Genomic DNA, 19223 nt, shown 5'->3' on the forward strand with positions numbered 1-19223 from the left:
TTTTGGCTGGGATTTTTTTTTTTTTTTTTAATTACAGATTCAGTTTCACTTCTAGTGATCAGTCTTTAAATTGTCTGTTTCTTCTTGACTCATTCTTGGCAGGTTGTACGTTTCTAGAAATTTGTCCGTTGATTCTAGGTTGTCCAATTTGTTGGCATATAACTGTTCATAGTATTATCTTATGATTTTCTGTATCTCTGTGGTATCAGTTGTTATTTCCCCTCTTTCGTTTCTTATTTTATTTGGGTCCCCTCTCTTTTCTTCTTGGTGAGCCTAACAGTTTATCAAATTTGTTTATCTTTTCAAAAAATCTCTTGGTTTCATTGATCTTTTCTATTGTGTTTTTTTAAATCTTTGTTTTATTTCATTTTTGATCTTTGTTATTTCCTTCCTTCTGTTGACTTTGGGCTTTGTTTGTACATTTTTTTTCTAATTCTTTCTGGTGGTAGATTAGGTTGTTTGTTATTTTTCTTATTTCTTGAGGGAGGTCTGTTTTGCTATGAACTTCCCTCTTAGAACTGCTTTTGTTGAGTCCCATAGATTTTAGAAAGTTGTGTTTTTGTTTTCATTTGTCTCAAGGTATTTTCTGATTTCCTCTTTGATTTCATCATTGACCCATTGGGTTTTTTAGTAGCATGCTGTTTAGTCTCCATGTGTTTGTTCTTTTCCCATTTTTTCTTTCTGTAGTTGATTTCTAGTTCTATACTGATATAGTCAGAAAGGATGCTTGATATAATTTCTATCCTCTTAAATTTTTTGAGGCTTGTTTTGTGACCTAGTGTGTGATCTATCCTGGAGAATGTTCCATGTGCACTTGAAAAGAATGTGTATTCTGCTTTTTTGGTTGTAGTGTCCTGTAGGTATTGATTAAGTCCAAATGGTCTATTGTGTCATTTAGGACCTCTGTTGCCTTATTGATTTTCTGTCTGGATGATCTGTCCATTGATGTCAGTGGGGTGTTAAGTCTCCTACTATTATTGTATTATTGTCAGTTTCTCCCTTTATGTCTGTTAGTATTTGCTTTATATATTTAGTTGCTCCTGTATTGGGTGCATATATGTTAATGAGTGTAATACCCTCTTCTTGTATTGATCCCGTTATCATTATTTAATGCCCTTCTTTATCTTTCACTGTAGCCTTTGTTTTAAAGTCTATGTCGTCTGATATGAGTATTGCTACCCTTCTTTATTGTCATTTCCATTTGCATGAAATATCATTTTCCATATCCTCACTTTCAGTCTATGTATATCTTTCACCCTGAAGTGAGTCCCTTGTAGGCAGCATATTGAAGGGTCTTGTTTTTGTTTTTTCTTTAATGCAATATCTTTTGATTGGAGCATTTAGTCTGTTGACATTTAAAGTAATTATTGATAGGATATACTTATTGTCATTTTATTCCTTGTTTTGCAGTTGTTTTGTAGTTCTTCTCTGTTTATTTCTTCTTTTTTCGTTTCTCCTCTTGTGGTTTGATGATTTTGTTTTGTAGTATGCTTAAGTTCCTTTTGTTATAGCTTTTGTGAATCTATTGTTTATTTTTGATTTGTGGTTACCATGGAGTTCAAGTATGTTAAGCCATAACTATATCTACTTACTTTAAACTGATAGTCATACGAGTTCAAACACATTCTAAAAGATCTACATTTTTATACTCCCCTCCCCCAATTTTGTGATTTTGATGTCTTATTTTACATCTTCATTCCTGTAATTATAATCACTTTTACAATTTTTTGATTTTTTTGTTCTGGCTTATGTAAGTGTTCTTCCATCCTTTTATATATTTGCCTTTCTTACTGTGATTTTCCCTTTCCAATGGATTCTTCCTTTCTATTCAGAGAAGACCCTTTAATATTTCTTTTAGGGTAGGTTTAGTATTGCTGAATTCTTTTAGTTTTTTGCTTATCTGAGAAAGTCTTTATCTCTCCTTCTATTCTAAATGATAATCTTTCTGGGTAGAGTATCCTAGGTTGCAGGTTTCTCCCCTTCAGGATTTTGTATGTATCATGCTACTCCCTTCTGGCCTGCAAAATTTCTGCAGAGAAATCAGTTGGTAACTTTATGGGGATTCCCTTGTAAATGACTCTTTTTGTCCCTCTTGCTGCCTTTAAAATTCTTCCTTTAACTTTTGCTATTTTAATTTTGATATGTCTTGGTGTAGGTCTGTTTGGGTTCATCTTGTTTGGTACCCTCTGTGCTTCCTGTATCTGGGTACCTATTTCTTTCTTCAGGTTTGGGAAGTTTTCGGTCATAACTTCTTCAAAAACATTTTTAACACCCTTCTCTCTCTCTTCTTCTGGAACCCCTATAATGCAAATTTTGGCACATTTTATATTATCTCATAGATCTCTTATGTTGCTTTTGTGTGTTTTTGTTTGTTTGTTTGTTTTTCACTTGTCTTTCTATCTGCTGCTCTGATTGGGTGATTTCCATTATTCTACCTTGCAGATCACTTACACATTTTCCGTGTCATCTAGTCTGCTATTCATTGCTTCTAGATTGTTTTTTATCTCAGTTGAATTATTTATTTTTGATTGGGTCTTCCTTATAGATTATAGTTCCTAGTTAAAGTAATCTGTGCTTAGATTGATTCTCTTTCTTAATTCAGTTAGCATTTTTATTACCAACTTTTAAAATTCATTATCTGGTAGATTGATGGTCTCTGTTTCGTTATTTATTTTTTCAGAGGTTTCCTCTTGCTCTTTCAGTTGAGAGTAGTTCCTCTGCCTTTTCAGTTTTCTTCACTTTCTCTGTCTCTCTGTATTTAGGTGAAATAGTTATCTATTGTGGTCTTGAGGGGGTTTTATGTAGGAACATCCTTACATAGGCTGTGTGTGTCCAGTGCCTTTGGTAGGAAGGCTGGATTTGTTAGGGATGCTAGTAACGTCTTTCCTCAGGGTGTAATGGCCACTATTACATTGGTAGGGGATGTGGCTGGTTTTGGAGGAGCTAGAACCTGTTCAGGGTGTGAGGTGGGACTTCCTCTCTGCTCAGTGGCAGTTGACACCCTGTCAGGGGTGGGATCTGATCTCAAGTCTGGAGTGAATGCCCTGAGGGTTGGGCTCTAGCTGGCTCTGTTCCCTTTAAGTGTGTGTTTTTCATTCTCCCTGTACTGTGTGGCCTTTGCCCCAAAGGAGGGGAGTGCTGAAGCAAGTGGGGCTTGTGTTGCTTACAGAGATCTGATGCTCTGCCTGTGTAGGCATCTGTGGCTCTGCCCAGACGCAGTCCAAGGTTGCATCCTTCCCCCTGTTGTGGTGGTCCCAGATCTAGAGCAAGCTTGTGGCATGGAATGAGCAGGGCCAGAGCATTTCCTCGGCTGGCACTGGGCTTAGCTGACACTTGGGATCACTGCATTGTGGTTGTGGGAATTGAAGTGGCTGTACTGCCATCAGAAGTCTGGGCTGCTTCTGTGGTCCTGTTTGAGTAAGTGCCAACAGTGGCCACTGTTGCCCCACCTAGAAAACACTCCAGGCCCCTGGGTCACCTCTGAGTCCCTAGATTGAGTCTTTTCCTACGTCTTGGCCACCCTACAGCCAGTGCCAAGCGGTGGAGTGGAGTGAGTGGGGCCAGAGTGTTTGCTCAGCTCGAACTGGGGAGCATGGCAAGGTGGCAGCCAATGGGCAGACTTCTCTCTGCCCTGTCTCGGGATAAGCCAGCACCCATACCTTCCTCACAAGTGGAGCATAGGCTTCTCCAGCCTTTCTGTCTCTCCCAGTGGTTCTCCAGGCAGCTGAGGGGGATTGTGTCCTATGCATAGGGCCCCAGGACTGGGATGTCCAGTCTTTGGCTCAACCACCTTACTCCCCAGGGTGAGCATCTGCCTGTGTGATCTCCCTTTTCCTCTTAGTCCCTCTCAGGGCCACAGGTCCTGACCTGATGGCATCCTACCCGCTTACATGGGAATATTTCTTGAAGCCTTTGTTGTATAGTTCTTCTGCCGGTTTACAGTTTTCCATGAGAATTGTTCCACATGTTGATATATTTTTGACGTGTTTGTTGGAGGCGGTGAGCTCCATGTCCTCTTATTCTTCCATCTTGATCCCCCTAACATTTGCTTTTTGAGAATATTCTCATATTCCATATGAACTTATTAGCATCATATCTTTAGGAGTCCTTGGTTGTAAGCAATAGGAACAGATTTTTGTTAGCTTCAGCTAAAAGGAATTTATTGGAAGGATACTAGGAAGTTCACATACTCAAGGAAAACCCAGAATGGGAAGGACAGAACCAGTCCAGCTCTGGGGCTCAGGGTAGCAGGATGTTGTGAATAAGATACCCTCATGGGAGCCTCTGCTTTAACCATCTACAGTCTCCAGGTGTCTCCACTCAAGATGCAAATTTCTAGTAGAGGGTATGATTAGTGAGCTTGGGTTCCAAGCCTACCTCCATAACCATGGTGGGATTCTGTGATTGACAGCTCACCATAGACACACCACATCAGGAGAGGCCAGTTCCCCAGTTGAAGTGCTGCTGAATAAACAAAAACAAACAAACAAAACCCCCAAACCAAAACCAGATGTCTCTTAAAAAGCGTTTCTTCAAGAGCGACTTCTGCTAATGTATTTGAACTGTGATTCAGTTTGCCAAAATTCAGTTTATACATGACTCTTTGTGTAACTAATCAAATTTCTCTTTCCGTATTAGCTGCTGGAAAGTGTACAGCCCTATTGTGTTTTACCCATAGAAAGCATATAGAATTCTGATGGTGACCATATTGTCTTTGCCTCTCTCCTGGTTCTTTTTTTTCATTTTTGATGTTCCTTTTTCTTTCTCTCTAATTATGCTCTGGGTTGTTTTTTTTTTTCCTGGAATAAGGCAGAATATAAATGAGTAGATTTATCTGTGACTCTTCAGGAATCTGTTATGGTGTAAAGCAAGGTTCATCTGTATCATGAGTTTTTCCCATCGGGAGGGCTTGTAATCTAAAAGCCAGCAATTAGAAAGACATCGTGGCACAGTATCCTTGGAGTTCTCTACTTGGAAAGCTTTCCCAGAGTGATTAGGTGCAAAGAAGTTGTATCAAACTTTCACTGCACAGCACTCCCATATTTAGAAGAATGCAATTTGACCTGGTAAAACAGGCCAGTTTCATGTAAGAGAGAGAGGGAAAGAGCAGGGGAGAACAAAGGGAAGTTGGCTGAAGCAGCTTGGGGCCGAGCTCTGCTCATGGGTTATTTTCCATGTGACCTCAGCTGAGCTCGCTCTCTGGAGAAGATTGTCTGGCCTGGGAGCACCAAGGAAAATTTGGCAGTGCCTGGGGGGCTTAAAGTGCAGCCAACAGCAGCAGGTGCCAGGAATGGGCCAGAAAACTCTGGTGAAATTCCCAGTCGCATAGCAGCTTCAGTTTGGGTCTGGAGAGACAGAGCTGGAGTTGGCAAGATGGGAGGTCTGCCTGCTGCCCTCAAAAGAACCCCAGCTCCACCCTCCAGCCTCCATGATAAGCTGGATTTTCCTGCCTGAGCCCAGAGGCCAGGAGAGGCAGGAGGGTAATGTTCTTTCATCTCAGGATCTCTTGGTTGTAGCGAGCAGAAGCCCACTCGGGCTAGCTCACATGGAAGACAACTGTTTGTACGGATGCAACGGGCGGTCTTGCAGATATTCAGGGAGGTATCACTATCCTCTCAGGGGCTGGGAAAGAAAATCCAGGAACTGTCAGTCCTCTCCATCCCTTGGAGGCCCTCAGAGAGCTCCCTCACTTCCGCTTCTCTGGGCTCAGTCAACCTGCACGTGGCCCAGCATGGTGGCAGCGTCAACCAGCTCTCCAAGCTTGAGTATCCACAGTTTGCTGTCCCCGGGTCTCCTTCTTCAAACCTCCTGATTGGTCCAGCTCATCCGTTCATATTGAGCCCATGGCTTGACTATGTCCACCCCTTGTCCAGCCGGCCATGGCTAGGAGGAACAGGTCTCAGTAAATGTTAGCTCCACTGGAGGGTGTGGATACTGGCTTTTCCCCTAGTTGAAGGGCTGCTGAGGACCCTCCAGGCCTTCAGAGTCCGGAAGCCTCTTGTCAGGAGTGATGTGGAAGGAATTCCTGCACCCCAGGGCTACTGGGCCCAATGACTCAGAGGACCGTGAGGTGTGTTCTGGTTGCCCAAGGACAGAAATGCTCATGACGTCCAATGAAATGCAGACTCACTTTTTTAAAAAAAAATCATATTAGGTGTTTTCTTTAATATTTATTTATTCATTTTTATTTTTGGCTGCGTCGGGACTTAGTTGCAGCACGCAAGATCTTTCATTGCAGTGCACGGGCTTCTCTCTAGTTGTGGCGGGCAGGCTCCAGAGTGTGTGGGCTTAGTTGCTCCGCGGCATGTGGGATCCCAGCTCCCCGACCAGGGATCGAACCCACGTCCCCCGCATCGGAAGGTGGACTCCCAACCACTGGACCACCAGGGAAGGCCCCAGACTCACTTTTTGCAGGTTGACACCGAACTCTTTCCTGCTAGGGAACTCCTCAGAGTATGACTCTCTTGAGATAGAGCTATCCAAGTTCAAGGAACAATTTGGGGTTATTCAAAACCAATCCCAGCATCAAAGAGGTACTTTGAGATGCTGAAAGTTATCTACAAGCTGGCTTCACTCCTCCCTGGGCACAACAAGCCTTCAACACATGAGGCCACACTGGCCCACATGCACCGTCCCTGCTTTTGCTCAGGCTGTTCCTCCCCTTGAAATGCCCTGAGAGGTGACCCTCCCCAGTCACCACCTGACTGAATTCTCCCTTCCCTTTAGGCCCTACCCCAAGCCCGCCTCCTGCAAGAAGGGTCCCCCTGGCTTGCCTATCCTCCCCTCCCCTCACCCCCTCTTCATCTGTGTCTTAGCACACACCACATCTGGTGCCTCTGAGTTGCTCTCGGCTGCACGTGTTTTCCTCCCAAGCCTGACTGTTGCCGGAGGATGTCTCTGTGTCCCTGTGAGAGCATGGCCAGGGACCGGCTCAGAGTAGGTGGACTGGTGTGCTGACGTGTGTGCTGCCACCCGACAGCCCAGCTCCGGTCACACAGAAGGACTCCTGACCCTTCCAACAGCCCCTGGAATGCACCAGGCTCCAGGGGTCCCTGGGTCGCCCTGACACTCCCAGCCTTCTCTGCCAGCAGTGGACCCGCCCTTCCACAAACACCCTAGCCCCATTCTGACTCCTCGTCCCACAGTGGCCACTTCTGTTACGGAGGGGACACTGCACTCCGTCTCGCATCTTCAGAACAGACAGGGACCCCCTGGGGCTGCTGCATTCTTACAGGACAGACTGCCCTACCCACTGCAGCTCTCAACAGACAGGCTCCTGACTCTGGGGTCCCTGGGTGCCCCCCACCTCCCTCCTCTGCCCTGAAAAATAAGGGCCAGTGTCTGGCTTCAGCTCCCAGGCTCGCTTGCTGTCTTTCTAACTCTGAGGAAGCCAGTCCACTTTTTGATCCTCTGCAAGGCCAGGCCAGTGGTCAGGATGGACGGGAGGCCGAGCAGAGAGAGGGAGGCCTGCCAGGAAGTGGAGAGCCGAGGCCCCGGACCGCTCTCCCACAGGAAACCGCTGGCTGGAAACACTGAAGTGCTCGAGGGCAGCTCCCAGCTGCACGGCTCAGAGTGTGCTCCCACAGCCCCCCCAAACTGGCTAGCGAGGCATTCCGGGGGGGTCTGCCTGAGCAGCGGCACCGAGGGCACTGCACAGCGTGGCACGGCGCGGCCCGCGGTGCCCAGGGAGGAGTAACACAGGCTGGTGAACAACAGCCAGCATCTTGAAGCACTTGATGTTGGCATTAGTTTCCAATAACCCCACACGGCTCCTTGAGCCTCCATGGCACGTATCTGACACTCTCTGATGGGAGGGACTGCTAATCCCGAGAGGAGGTGCTGGGGGTCTCCGTGCCCGCTTCATCCCACGCCATCTCAGGAGCCCAGATGGGACCCGCCTGCCCAGCTCCCAGGGTGTGCTGAGCACCACAGGGGCCACATCACGTGACAAGGCTGGTATATTTACTTTGCGGGAGGCTCGTCCTAGGCGTGTGGGTTACAGTCACACCCGGTCATGAAAGTCTCCTGATTTTACAAAGTAGGTGTGAAATCTTTCGTCCAGGAATTGAAGAGCCTGTGTCATTTTTCCTGGTTTTGTCTGCAAGGCTTTCTTCTCTTGGTGACTCAGTATTTGGATGGCTCGCCCTGAGGGAAGCCAGTAGGGTGAGATCTAAGAATCAGGGCCTGGTGCCAGGCTTAGGGTAGGGGAGATGCCCCCAAGACCTCCAGGAGCCACAGGCTCGGGTCCCTCAGGGGCACTGCCCTCTCTCCCTCAGGGAAACAAGAGGAAGGGTCTGGCTTCCCGATGTCAGGCCCAGAGCTCCTTCCTCTGTGAGGCCTGCAGAGCCAGGAGCAGAGGAAGAAGGAAAGGGGACACACTGGCAGTTGGCTGTGTCTTGTTCCTTCCCCTGAGGGGCTGTGTGCTGAGAAGCTGCCCCTCAGCCTTCTCCTGGGAAGCTCTCCATCTGGCCCCAGCCCACAGCTGGGTGCGTTTGGGTCAAACACTGTGTTTTTCTTTTCTTAGCAGTAGATTCCTTCTCTCTCTCCTGGCTTCTCTTTTCTTTCGTTGCTTCAGCGTCTTCTGGGTCAGCAGTTGCCCTCTTTAGCCATTCCTCATGCCGACCCCAAACACCCTCTCCTCTCCTTCGTGCATCTTTTCACGTCTTCTTGTCCTTTCCCCAGTTCTCCAGAAGCCTGGGAGCGAATCAACCTCCCGTGTTCTCTCTGGCCTGGGGCCTCCCCTCTCCCCTCCTCTCTCCTTTTTTCCCTTTCCCCCCTCCCCTTCCCTCTCCTCCCTGCTCCCTCTCCTTCCAAGAATATGCCATTTCACAGAAAGTTCCATTTTCACAGCCATGGTTATTTTCATGTGTTTCCCGAGTCCTAACATCACAGAGGAATGTCTGACATCATCTCCACCAGTGGATCCAATGCTCACCAGCCCACACCCCTACCTCTCTCCTCTCCTTTCTTCACCAGCTGTTTGCTAAGTCTGGAGTCTGTCTGATGATTCAAACACATATTATTCTTGTCCTTGGAACCCCGCTCTACCTTCCACCTTTAGAACTATGTTGCTCCCTAAACATCAGACACGAGCTGGGTCTTGGCCTCAAGAGAGATTGTTCATTGGTTCCCAAACTTTTTGCACATTAGAATCACCTGGGGAAATTTTAACACTCCTACACCCTATACCAATTAAATCAGAACACCTGGGGGTGGCAGTCGGGCAGCAGTGGTTTTTATAGATCCCCAGGTGATTCCAATATGCAGCCAGGATTGGGAACCACAACCTGGTGCTGTATGGAAGGGGGTCAGAGCCTGCAGCCAACTGAGTAAACCTCATGGAGCCTGGAGCTCAGACCTTCTTGTCTTCAGAGCTGTGAACTCGAAAGATGAGGGGACAGGTCCCAGGTCCCCAGCAGGACCAGGAGCATTCTCTCTGGAGTGTCTCTGCACTTGTACTGGGGGTTCTCCTAGCTTCGAGGTGAAGACCTGCTCTGGGGAGGGCTGACAGAGGCCCAGGAGACCTCCCACTTCCTCAGCAGAGGGTGCTGGTTCCAGGCGGGACCTCTCAGGAGCTCAGTCCCCAGGAGAGCCTCGTATCTGTGGGGTGGGCAAGCAGCTAGTTCTGTCCCTCTTTCCTAAATGCAGCCCTGAGCCCGGGGTGGCTGACACACGTCTCATTAAGGGCACGGTCCCGATTCCCTCTGTGCGGGCAGCCCCGACTCCTGAGGCTGAGCTGTGAGGTCACCCAAGGTAGCAGGAGGCCAGGTGATGTGACAAGGGATGCGAGGCTGTGGATGCTCAAGGTGTAACCCCTGTGGGCTTTCAGAAAGACAGTGACAACAAGGAAATTCTTTCCTGCTATTTCCCTAAAGCCCCAGTGATGGCAGTCCCGGGAAGGACCATCTCGGGCAGAAGTCTGATATTCTCACTCCTCTAGTCTTTCTGACAGACATCTACATGAGTGGTTCTTAACGTCATATCAGAATCCTCTGAAGGGCTTGTTGAAACACAGATTGCTGGGCCCAGCCTCGGAGTCTGACTCAGTGGGTCTGGGTTGAGGCCAGAGAAGTTGCATTTCTAGCAAGTTCTGCAGTGCTGCTGTTGCTGCAGAATGGGGGCCACACTTGCAGATCCCCTGGTCTAACAGCCTCTCCCCAGAACACATCCAGTTTGCCACAGACTGAAATCAGAGGAAAACAGTAGGAAGAAATAAAAAGGGAAGGGGAAAGCTGATGTCGCTTTCTCTGATGAGGGAAGTCAGGGCTCTCATCTTGTGTGTCCCTGCTGCTCAGTGCTGGGCACGGTGCCTCTGAATCGCAGGGCACTGTGAATATTTGCATATGGTGATGTACTGGTACATGCAAACACAAGTGACAAATGCCAGTCTATCACGTACACTCCCGGAAAGAAAATGTCTATCTGTGGCTTTCTAAGAGCTCAATAATTCAACTCAACAAAAAGCAGAGTTAGCCTAAAGTGCCCGAAGGACCATATCCTAAGCACATCATGTCAAAACACTAGTGGGGATAAAATAGTGAATTAGACACTGACAGGGTTCCTGACCTTCTGAAGTTTACTGTTCTTCAGAGATGACAGATATTAAACAAGAAATTGCAGAGGTGAAAGTTTGGAAAGGAAGCTAACTTTCTAAGAGCAGGTTTTCCCCTCTTTGGACTGTTCACGCCCTGCTGACTTGTACCAGATTATAAATCTTGGGGAGATGGAATTAGCCCCAAATGTGCTGCTAGTTCTATTCACCTGAGCGGTGACCCATAGAGCCATTTAAAATAAGACGTTAAATGTTTCAGCATCTTTCCTGCTCATACTGTTTAAATTAAGATGAATTTGCAGTTCTACCCAGCTGAGGATTCGATGGAAACAGCCAGGCTAGTGGTGTGGAGGTTGCTGTATTTCTGTCTTGCTTGAGGCTGTCAGGCTGGAGGGGGCGATGTGTTGGTCTGATGTGAACAAGTCGCTGAGCAGAGAATTCCAGCATGTTCAGGAAACCAGAGACAGTGCAGTGAAATGCACCATTGTGTGTCTTAGGACCGGCAGCCAAGTGAGTGGGTGAGCCCTGTGGCCATGGCAAAGACATTGACCAATGAATCTTCCATCCCAAAGCTCTCCTGAGAGCAGCTTGTGTCTAACTATTTTTCAGGCTGACCAGAAATCACGACCTCTTCTGGAAATTATCTTTACTCTTCTGTGGGAACAGAGGGGTGACCACATAGACCCACGGAAGAGACATCATTCACATGTCTTTGAGAACAAGGAGGTTGTCTGGTTTATCTGTACAGATCAGCGGCAGTTGCCTAAGCTTGGTCCACCGCTTAGAATCTGTGACAAAGGTTTAAATTCTGGGGCCACTAGCTCTAGCTATGGAGAAATTCAGCCCAAGAATCCAAGTTCCACTGGGTGCTCAGGCAACGCACATAACCCCCGAGGTTTCGGAAGTCTAGAAGGACAACAAGGAAATGAGAGTCAGGGATGGCTTTTGAGGCTCTCAGTTCTTCCTTTTCAACCAGCTAACGTATGCCGAAACAGGGCTACGCCTGTAAGCAAGTGAAAATATGTTTTGGTTAGCTTCACATGGTCCCCCCATCTAAATGAGCACAGTTTTTAGGAGTGACAGGGTTGCAAATAGTTAAACTTACAAGATGACCCATTTCTTAATATGGTGCGTTGCATCTATTTGAAAGATACGTCCTTCACTTCTGGACCAAAGCGTTTCCGTTTGGGATCTGGAGATTAGGGATCTCTTACAAAAGCATCTCTCACCATCTCACGGTCCAGCATCCACACTAGAAGTTAATTCTGCAGTGAAAACTTTCCAAAGACAACAGAACTTGTGATCGAAAGAGTAGTCAGTTGGATGCACCCTGGGGATGCGGCTAAATGGTCACACTTGAATGCTCTTGGACCTGAGCAGAGTGGGCGTATGGGCCGAGCCCGGGATCTTCAATGGTGGGAGCACCCAGCTTGTCTTTACCCCACTGGGTAACTCACCCGAGATGAGGACTGCAAGGATTGAGGTTCAGCAACCCACCGTGGGCTCCACATGCAACCAGCAGTGAGTATATACTCCTTCAGAGGGGATGAATTGTTCATAGAAAACCCACCAGCACCAATGGACTTTGCCTCTTAGGTATTGTCCCTCCTTCCTGACCATGCCTCAACACCCTGGTTGCCCACGATGTGTGGCTTGGTTTCTTCCTCTCTACTTTGTCTCCTGCTGCATCCTTTATGGCTTTAAAGGATGAGTGGCAACATACTATGGTAGAAAGAATGTGGCTTTACAAGCAAGGTAGACTTAATTTCAAATCCCGGCTCCGGTATGTGTCAGTTGTGAGTTCGTAGGCAAGTTCCTTACTCTTTTGTGCCCATTTTTTCATCTGTAACGTGGATAATGATATCTATTTCATAAGGCTGCTGTAAAGTTTAATGAACTAATGCTTGCAAATGCTTAGCCCAATGTCTGTTAAAGGTTAAGTCTTCAATATGTATCAGCTGTTATCATGAAGTCAACTAAGGGAAGGATTGTCTTCAGGCAGTTGTACAGATTACACCGAATGTGATGGAGTGAATAATATGCTATAGATTTCCTATGGTTAGCAAAACATTGGAAGTGGTCTAAATTTCTAACAAAAGAGAACTAGTTAGATAAATTGCAGAGTATGCGCTAGAAGAACCCTCTATTTCAGGCACCATGTATGGTGTAATCCAAATGTCAGTTGTGGTTATCCTCTGAGATCCCAAAATTGGCTTGAACAGTATCCCACATACAGTGGGAAGTCCCGGAGGCACAATCCCATAAGGATTTGGTGGCAAGGTCCCAGGAGGGCGAGGGTGTGGCGGGAGTGATATTTTCCTGGTCACCTCTGTTGCTTCACTGACTTTCCCATTTATGAGTTATCTTGCTTCAGTATCTGCAAGCTTTCTTTCTGCATTAGTCATAGCACACTGAATCCTACTCCCTTTCTTTCACTCCCCAAAACAACGCTGATTCAAAGCTGTGTGTGCAACAGGCTTTTACTGACTACTTGAGACAATGAAGAGGATTTACAGTGTGAAGCCTTTTTGCCCTCCTGCCACCAGGGAGTCTTTTCACGAGTCCCTGAGAGGCTCCAGCAGCCAGAGACCAAGCCCTGTAGCTTGGGTCCACTTTTCCTTTTCTGCTGCCCAGCCCCCTACCCTCCATTGTATACTGACTTTCTCTGCAGAAGAAGGGATTTGGGGTCTTACTTTTCTAAAGAAGCCTAATAAGGTATCTTAGGAAACAAATGTAGTTTTGCCTCAAAGAGAACCCTGACGTTACTGTAATTTTGTATATTTGCGTATCTGACCCCACAGGCCACTGTGAGCTCTTTTAAGGGCAGGAATCTATGCCCGATCTATGTCTCGCGAGGTTGGGAATCCATGTGCTGAAGCTAAATTGCCTGGGTCCAAATACTGGGTTTATTATTTACAAGTTATGTGACCACTGTAGGAAATGAGCTGTAGGGAGGATTGAAATAAAAGAGCTAGTGAACTTAGTGTCGAGGCATACACTGGGTACTCAGTAAATGCCCGCACTGATTATTCCCAGAAGGATTCTTTGCTGTCAGTCTGCAGTGACTAGCTTCATGCTCGGAGACACGTCATTCTAAGCTGAGAAAAGGCTTTGGTGTGATTAACTCGGTTTCCTGATGTAGAAGGACAAAGTATAAGTTTTTAGACAATTTTTTTTTTCCCTTAGTAAGAAAGACTGTAGTTCAAATATTTGGACACAATAAAGGAAACTTTTACTTAACCAGGTTGGGAAAAAGAGTGGAAAAGAGTTCAATTGTTTCATCTAAACAGTAACAGGCCACAAAACCATTTTAGGCTTCCCTTCTCATTACTAATCACTTAACACTGATGATTCACTTTGGGTCTTTTTTTCTCTTTCTACATACAAAACAGAACAAGGCAAGTTTAAAAATTCTTTATTTGAACTTTAGACAAGGAACAAGTATTGCATTATAAAGACTTGTTTAAAAGCATGACATAGTCTGTTGTCATTGTTTCTTTATGTGTTGTAAACCAACATAAATATTAAGGAAGAGAATGGTATATCTTTCCTCTGCATCTTTAACCCATTCTTAACGGAGCATGGATACAACCCTTAGAAAGAAAACCCTGGTGAAATGGCATCTCTAACACTCTCTCCTCAGGTTCTAATGGCTCCAGGGGAGAAGCACTGTTGGTCTTAGCCTAACCATATTGGCAACATGACAGGAAACTAGTATCTCTAAGGCCAGTAGTGCACAGCAGTTTTCATCTAAAATTCTATTTATTTTCCCACCATCTTTTATGAAGATGACTGACCTAGAAATTAGGGCTGAGTGTGAGTTAAAATGGTCCAATATACATTTACTGTGAAAGTCAACCTGCTCATCTCTATCTGGGATGATCCTACTGGGGGATATGCCAAACTTCCTGGTTTGCTTATTAACTAATGGTCACCGACATCGCTGGCGGCAAGCAGCAGGACAGTGTGCTGTTTGCTGACTTTGGCAAATGATAAACTATGGTTTATTTAATCCTTGGTTCCCCAACTTAATATCATTTAAAGTCTTTTAATGTGCTAAAAGTCTCTAAGGCAGCAAACTAATATGTTGAATATGGTGTCCACTATTTCACAGTGACTAGCCGTGACATGATTCATACGTAGGATCAGGTTTCCTGATCAAGATACCTTTGTCATCCTTCTTTTTATAAATTCTGACAGATAATCTGACAGATATCAACATAGATATTAATGCACAGATATTAGAATAAACTGCTAAAAGTTCTAGTCTTATCCAAAATAAACTTTGTTTTAAGCTTAGTCTTTAAAAATATAAGTTAACAGGATACATTCTGATTTCTTTTTTTCAGGTAAGAGAAAGCTGTTTTTTTTTTTTTAATGTGCATAGTTCCAGCTGGACTCCAGCAACATTTTTTGGGGTAGTCCAATACTGTTTCCTAGAAAATTACAAATTAACCACAACCCCTAGGGAAACAGGAATTGCTCCATCCCAAATACTGTCAGGGGTAAGAATAAAAATGTCTTACATTTCATTTTCTTTCTTTAAGCTTTATTCTTGTTTTTAAGGTAAAAGTTATAATTAGTATTCCTATTAGCAGCAAAGATCCTAATTTCTGTAAATTAAAATGACTCAGGACTGACAGAAGTCACATTTTCGCAAAGAATGAGAGATTCACAGCAGGTAATAAATGTCTATCAATTTGGGCATTAAGCAATCTTATTTGAGAGGTTAATTCGCACGAAAACAGCCAATAGTATGCAAGGTCTCATGTGAAGTTCAGGCCTATGACTCTGCAGCAGGAAGCTGAGTTGGCCCAGCCGTATGCAGTGGAAAATGTCCATGTGGTCAGACTGAAGGGGGGCATATGGGCTCTTACTCTGGCTCTTCAGTAAAAGTGGTTACTTCTAACAGACAGTTGAAAGTGGAAGCTGCTTTGAAACTTTTCAAAGTGTTAGAAAGTCTAGTACAATGACAAGTTTTTCTGATATGCTGTCAAGTTTCGCAACCTGAGCTTAGTGAAATGGCAAGAATCAGAAAATAGTACAAAAATTGCAAGGAGCTCGAGAGTTCTCCAGTTTTAGTCACTCCAAATGCCACAGCAGCAGCATCTTATCAGAGTGTCACTGCTGTGACTACTGGGGGTTCATTCCCAGGAGGAAGATTCGAGCCAGGAAAGTTTGATCAGGACAGTGCCTCTTTTAAAATGCTAGAAAAATTAGTTTGAATCCCAAGTTTCTTGCCTGTTTCTAAGTAGTGTTTATTCAGAACACTCAAGAATGACTCATATAACACGGCTGCCTTCAAATACCGCCATGTCTACTTCCTGCTAACAAGAAAAGGCAAAGAAATGCCAGCTTTGTTCTGGAGACTGTAGTCATTTAAAAAAAAAAAATTAGAAGATGCTCTGAGCTTTTATAATTACAGGGGGTTTTTCACTTGTGAAAAGACAACCCCCCACCCAATAACCTAAACTGCAAGAATGGCAAGCAATACATTTGTTTCAAGATGATCCTTTCACAAACCCTAACTTTGGAAAGAGGCATTTTACACTGCCGCCCTAATGGAGCTGTGTCCCTGTTCTGCTGAGTGAGTTAACCCCACGGAGAAGAAGCTCCTGACGTCTGACTCAGTAGACAGCATGAGGGCACATCCACTTCCATTAAGCCTTAAAAACTTGGAACTTGCAACTAAGTGGAAAAACCGTTCCCAGCAGTCTCTGCCATCACCTCTCAAGACAGTAGTACTGGTGGCCCAAAGGGCACAGAGTCACCTAATAATAGGCAGACTTGCCTCCTCCATGAGCTTACCTAACATTCTCACAAGCTTGCAAAATGCCACTTAAAAACTCAATAAATTAAAAAATCACACACACACACACACACACACACACACACACACACACACACACACACACACGTCCCCCATAATTCCTGGCTGCAATCCCTAAAAGGCCTTCTCACCAAAACAATTAAGCCAAAAGACCAGTTTATTCATCAGGCAGAGCAATTTTCCATTTCCTAAAGGACCTTGAGCTAATGTACAGACATGACAATAAAAACTACCATTGTGCCCTGAGATTTAACAGTAGCCTCGACAGCAGTTTAAAAAGTAGAATACTTGTCAGCTGCCTTTCACTCATTTCCTGAAACTTTACCCTGAGGAGAATCCTGTTCCCTCATCTCAAAAAGATCAATCCAAGTACGGGTAATGACAAGGGGTGGAAGGGTCAGTGAGTGAAAAGCGAAGGAGGCAAGGCTCCCAGACTGCTTTTCGTGGTCACTTCACAGGTACACTTAACCCACACTTTCACCTGAAAGAGAGGCGTTAACGTGACATAATGAAGTCTTCAGTCTGACCAGTTGGTAAAATGGACACAGGAAAACCTGGGAATAGAGGGATAAAGTAAAAGCAAGTGCCCCAAACAAGGAATCCACGTGATGGTTTGTTTTTGTGTGATTCAGCGCAAAGGAGAGGACTGAAGCACCATCTACAGTCACTCCACACACACGGTATTTGCATCCACCGTGATGACTACGACAGTTGCAGGAGAAGACTGGCAGCTTGGGAATGACCATGTTGCCACTGCCTACCAGCCATGGTAGCAGCCTCTTGTCTGGCTAATTCACAGGACAGAATGGGAAGGAGCAGGGCCAGGAGAAGACAATCCATGAGAAGACTGCCCTGCAACCTAAAGGTCTTCTAGGCACTTGCCTTCTATTCCTTGGCGCCCCTTAGAAGCCAGAGTGGTCCCCAGGGAAAATGGGTCTTGTCTGAAAACCGCCTGGGGCAGCCAAATCAGAGAGGAGTGCTGCCCTGACTTAAAATGGTTGCTACGTGGCTAACGGATACTTTTCAAACTCCAGATTCCCAGGGAATAGAGCAGCAGAGTCCCCTTCTTCCCCTCACAAGAGTTAAACTGATTTCCTCTGAAAGCGTCTAACTGGCTTGAGCACAGAGGCATCACTGTCCACAAAGAAGTGCTGGTGAGTCTTCAAAATTATCTAGGAGCCACGCCTAATTTCACAGGCAGAAAACTAACTCACTCAAGGTAGGCCTTGAGGAGTTGATATAATGTCTCGTTCCTTTTCTTGCAAGGAGGAAGAGATTGATACAGTGTGGAATGGAAGGGAAGAAATCTGACAAGAGCAAGTCAATTAGGACAGGAAGCGGTGTTTGCAGAATGAATTCTATGGAGAAATTCAAAAGTTTCATAGGAGGAGAGGGTAGAAGACTCGCTTTTAGAAGCTGAAGGTAGAAATCACAGAGGAGACAGTCAAAGTACAAGTGAACAAAGTAAGATATTTTTCTGTTTTGTTTTTGTTTTTAATAATGGGAGGACAAAAGAGTTAATTCCTTCACTGCCTTTTCACTGGAGAATTGAAAATGATTGCCATACTATGGGATGCACTCCACCAGCAGGAATCTAACTTGCCTGTCTGCAAAGTTTTAAAGGAGTGAATACTTATCAATTCTCAAGAGAAAAAGCTCTCGTTTGTTTAAATGTAAAGTCGCCTACATGCTCCTTAGCTGAACTGGGTATCATATCAATAGAAGGTGTGTAGTGTGTGGAGATTCACAATAAAAATGAAGGATTTGTCCTGTGGTCCTTGAGGATCTGAACCAGATTACTAAAGAAAAGACATAAGTACGTGTGCTAACGCTCAGTGGCCCATGGTCCTCAGAATAAACGGTAGCTGTGGCTTTAATCTTAAACTGCAATCACATCAAACTTTCAGTGTTTTAAACATATGTATTAATGAAGCTATCTCCTCTTTCAAAGCCCGCCTTCTCTTCCATTTCATTCTCGCAAATTTGCTACCCACCCCCGACCCCAATACAGTTGTTCACATGCAGTCTCAGGTGTGAACCGAATATCGCAAGATTAAACTTTACCACCGGGGGATTTTCCCCTTTACCTGACACTCCAAATTGTTTTGACTCTTTTGGGGATGCTTTTGGCTCTTCTGGCTTTGACATTTGCTTTCCAATAAGCACACATCCACAATTGGTTTGCATTAAGTTGATGAAAGATCTAATGAGTGGAAACATATGGGTGCTGTTAAATAAAAGTCTCTTTACCATAACAATAAGTGAAATGGCAGAGAGGGGAAGTGGATCTTATTTGAAAGCATATGACTATTTAAACACAAAACAAATACAGAGGGAAAAACAATTCAGAAAGGTACAGAAAAAAATTATCTACACCAGACAACAGTGGAGGATGCAGGGCTACACATGCCTGTGGAGATATGCTGCTCCCCTTGTGTCTGAGTTCCAGTGCTTTCCGAGTCGATGGGCAGATGGTGAAAAATAGAGCAGCTTCTTTTTTTCTCTTCTATCTCCTGAATTCTATTATGAGGCAGTTCTCTGCTTGCCACCAAGGCAGAAAGAAGCATTTCTCTCATCCACTCACCGGTCTGGCAGGGTCCCATCCTTAGTTTTCCATTGTAGCCCCTGGGTACTATTGTAGTGACTCAGGGATGGTGCTGACAACGTGGGCTGCCTCTGTGGCTGCTGGAGGGGAACCAAAGAAGGTGTTGGTTTGATTCCTCTGCTGATCTCGGAGGTAAGGAGGAACTGACGAGCTTTTGATGTGGAGGATCCTGGTGTCCATCACCTGACAGTCAATCTGCATCATCACTTCATAATCCTGCCCATTGATCACATTCT

General features: G+C 45.3%; 1 protein-coding gene across 3 annotated transcripts in view; it reads right to left on the reverse strand.

Annotated features, from left to right (window-relative positions):
- Nucleotides 1–13950: 13950 nt before the first annotated feature.
- The window catches only part of ATF6 (activating transcription factor 6), a 222639-nt gene continuing 217366 nt past the window's right edge, over nt 13951–19223 (reverse strand). For all 3 annotated transcript variants that reach the window (XM_082655486.1, XM_082655485.1, XM_082655484.1), the window contains one exon: nt 13951–19223. In XM_082655486.1, the coding sequence (XP_082511612.1) occupies nt 19015–19223 (209 nt within the window). In that variant the 3' untranslated portion in view covers nt 13951–19014.

This window comes from Grampus griseus (genome assembly GCF_964374135.1).
Source record: "Grampus griseus genome assembly, chromosome: 1".
Lineage (NCBI taxonomy): Eukaryota > Metazoa > Chordata > Mammalia > Artiodactyla > Delphinidae > Grampus > Grampus griseus.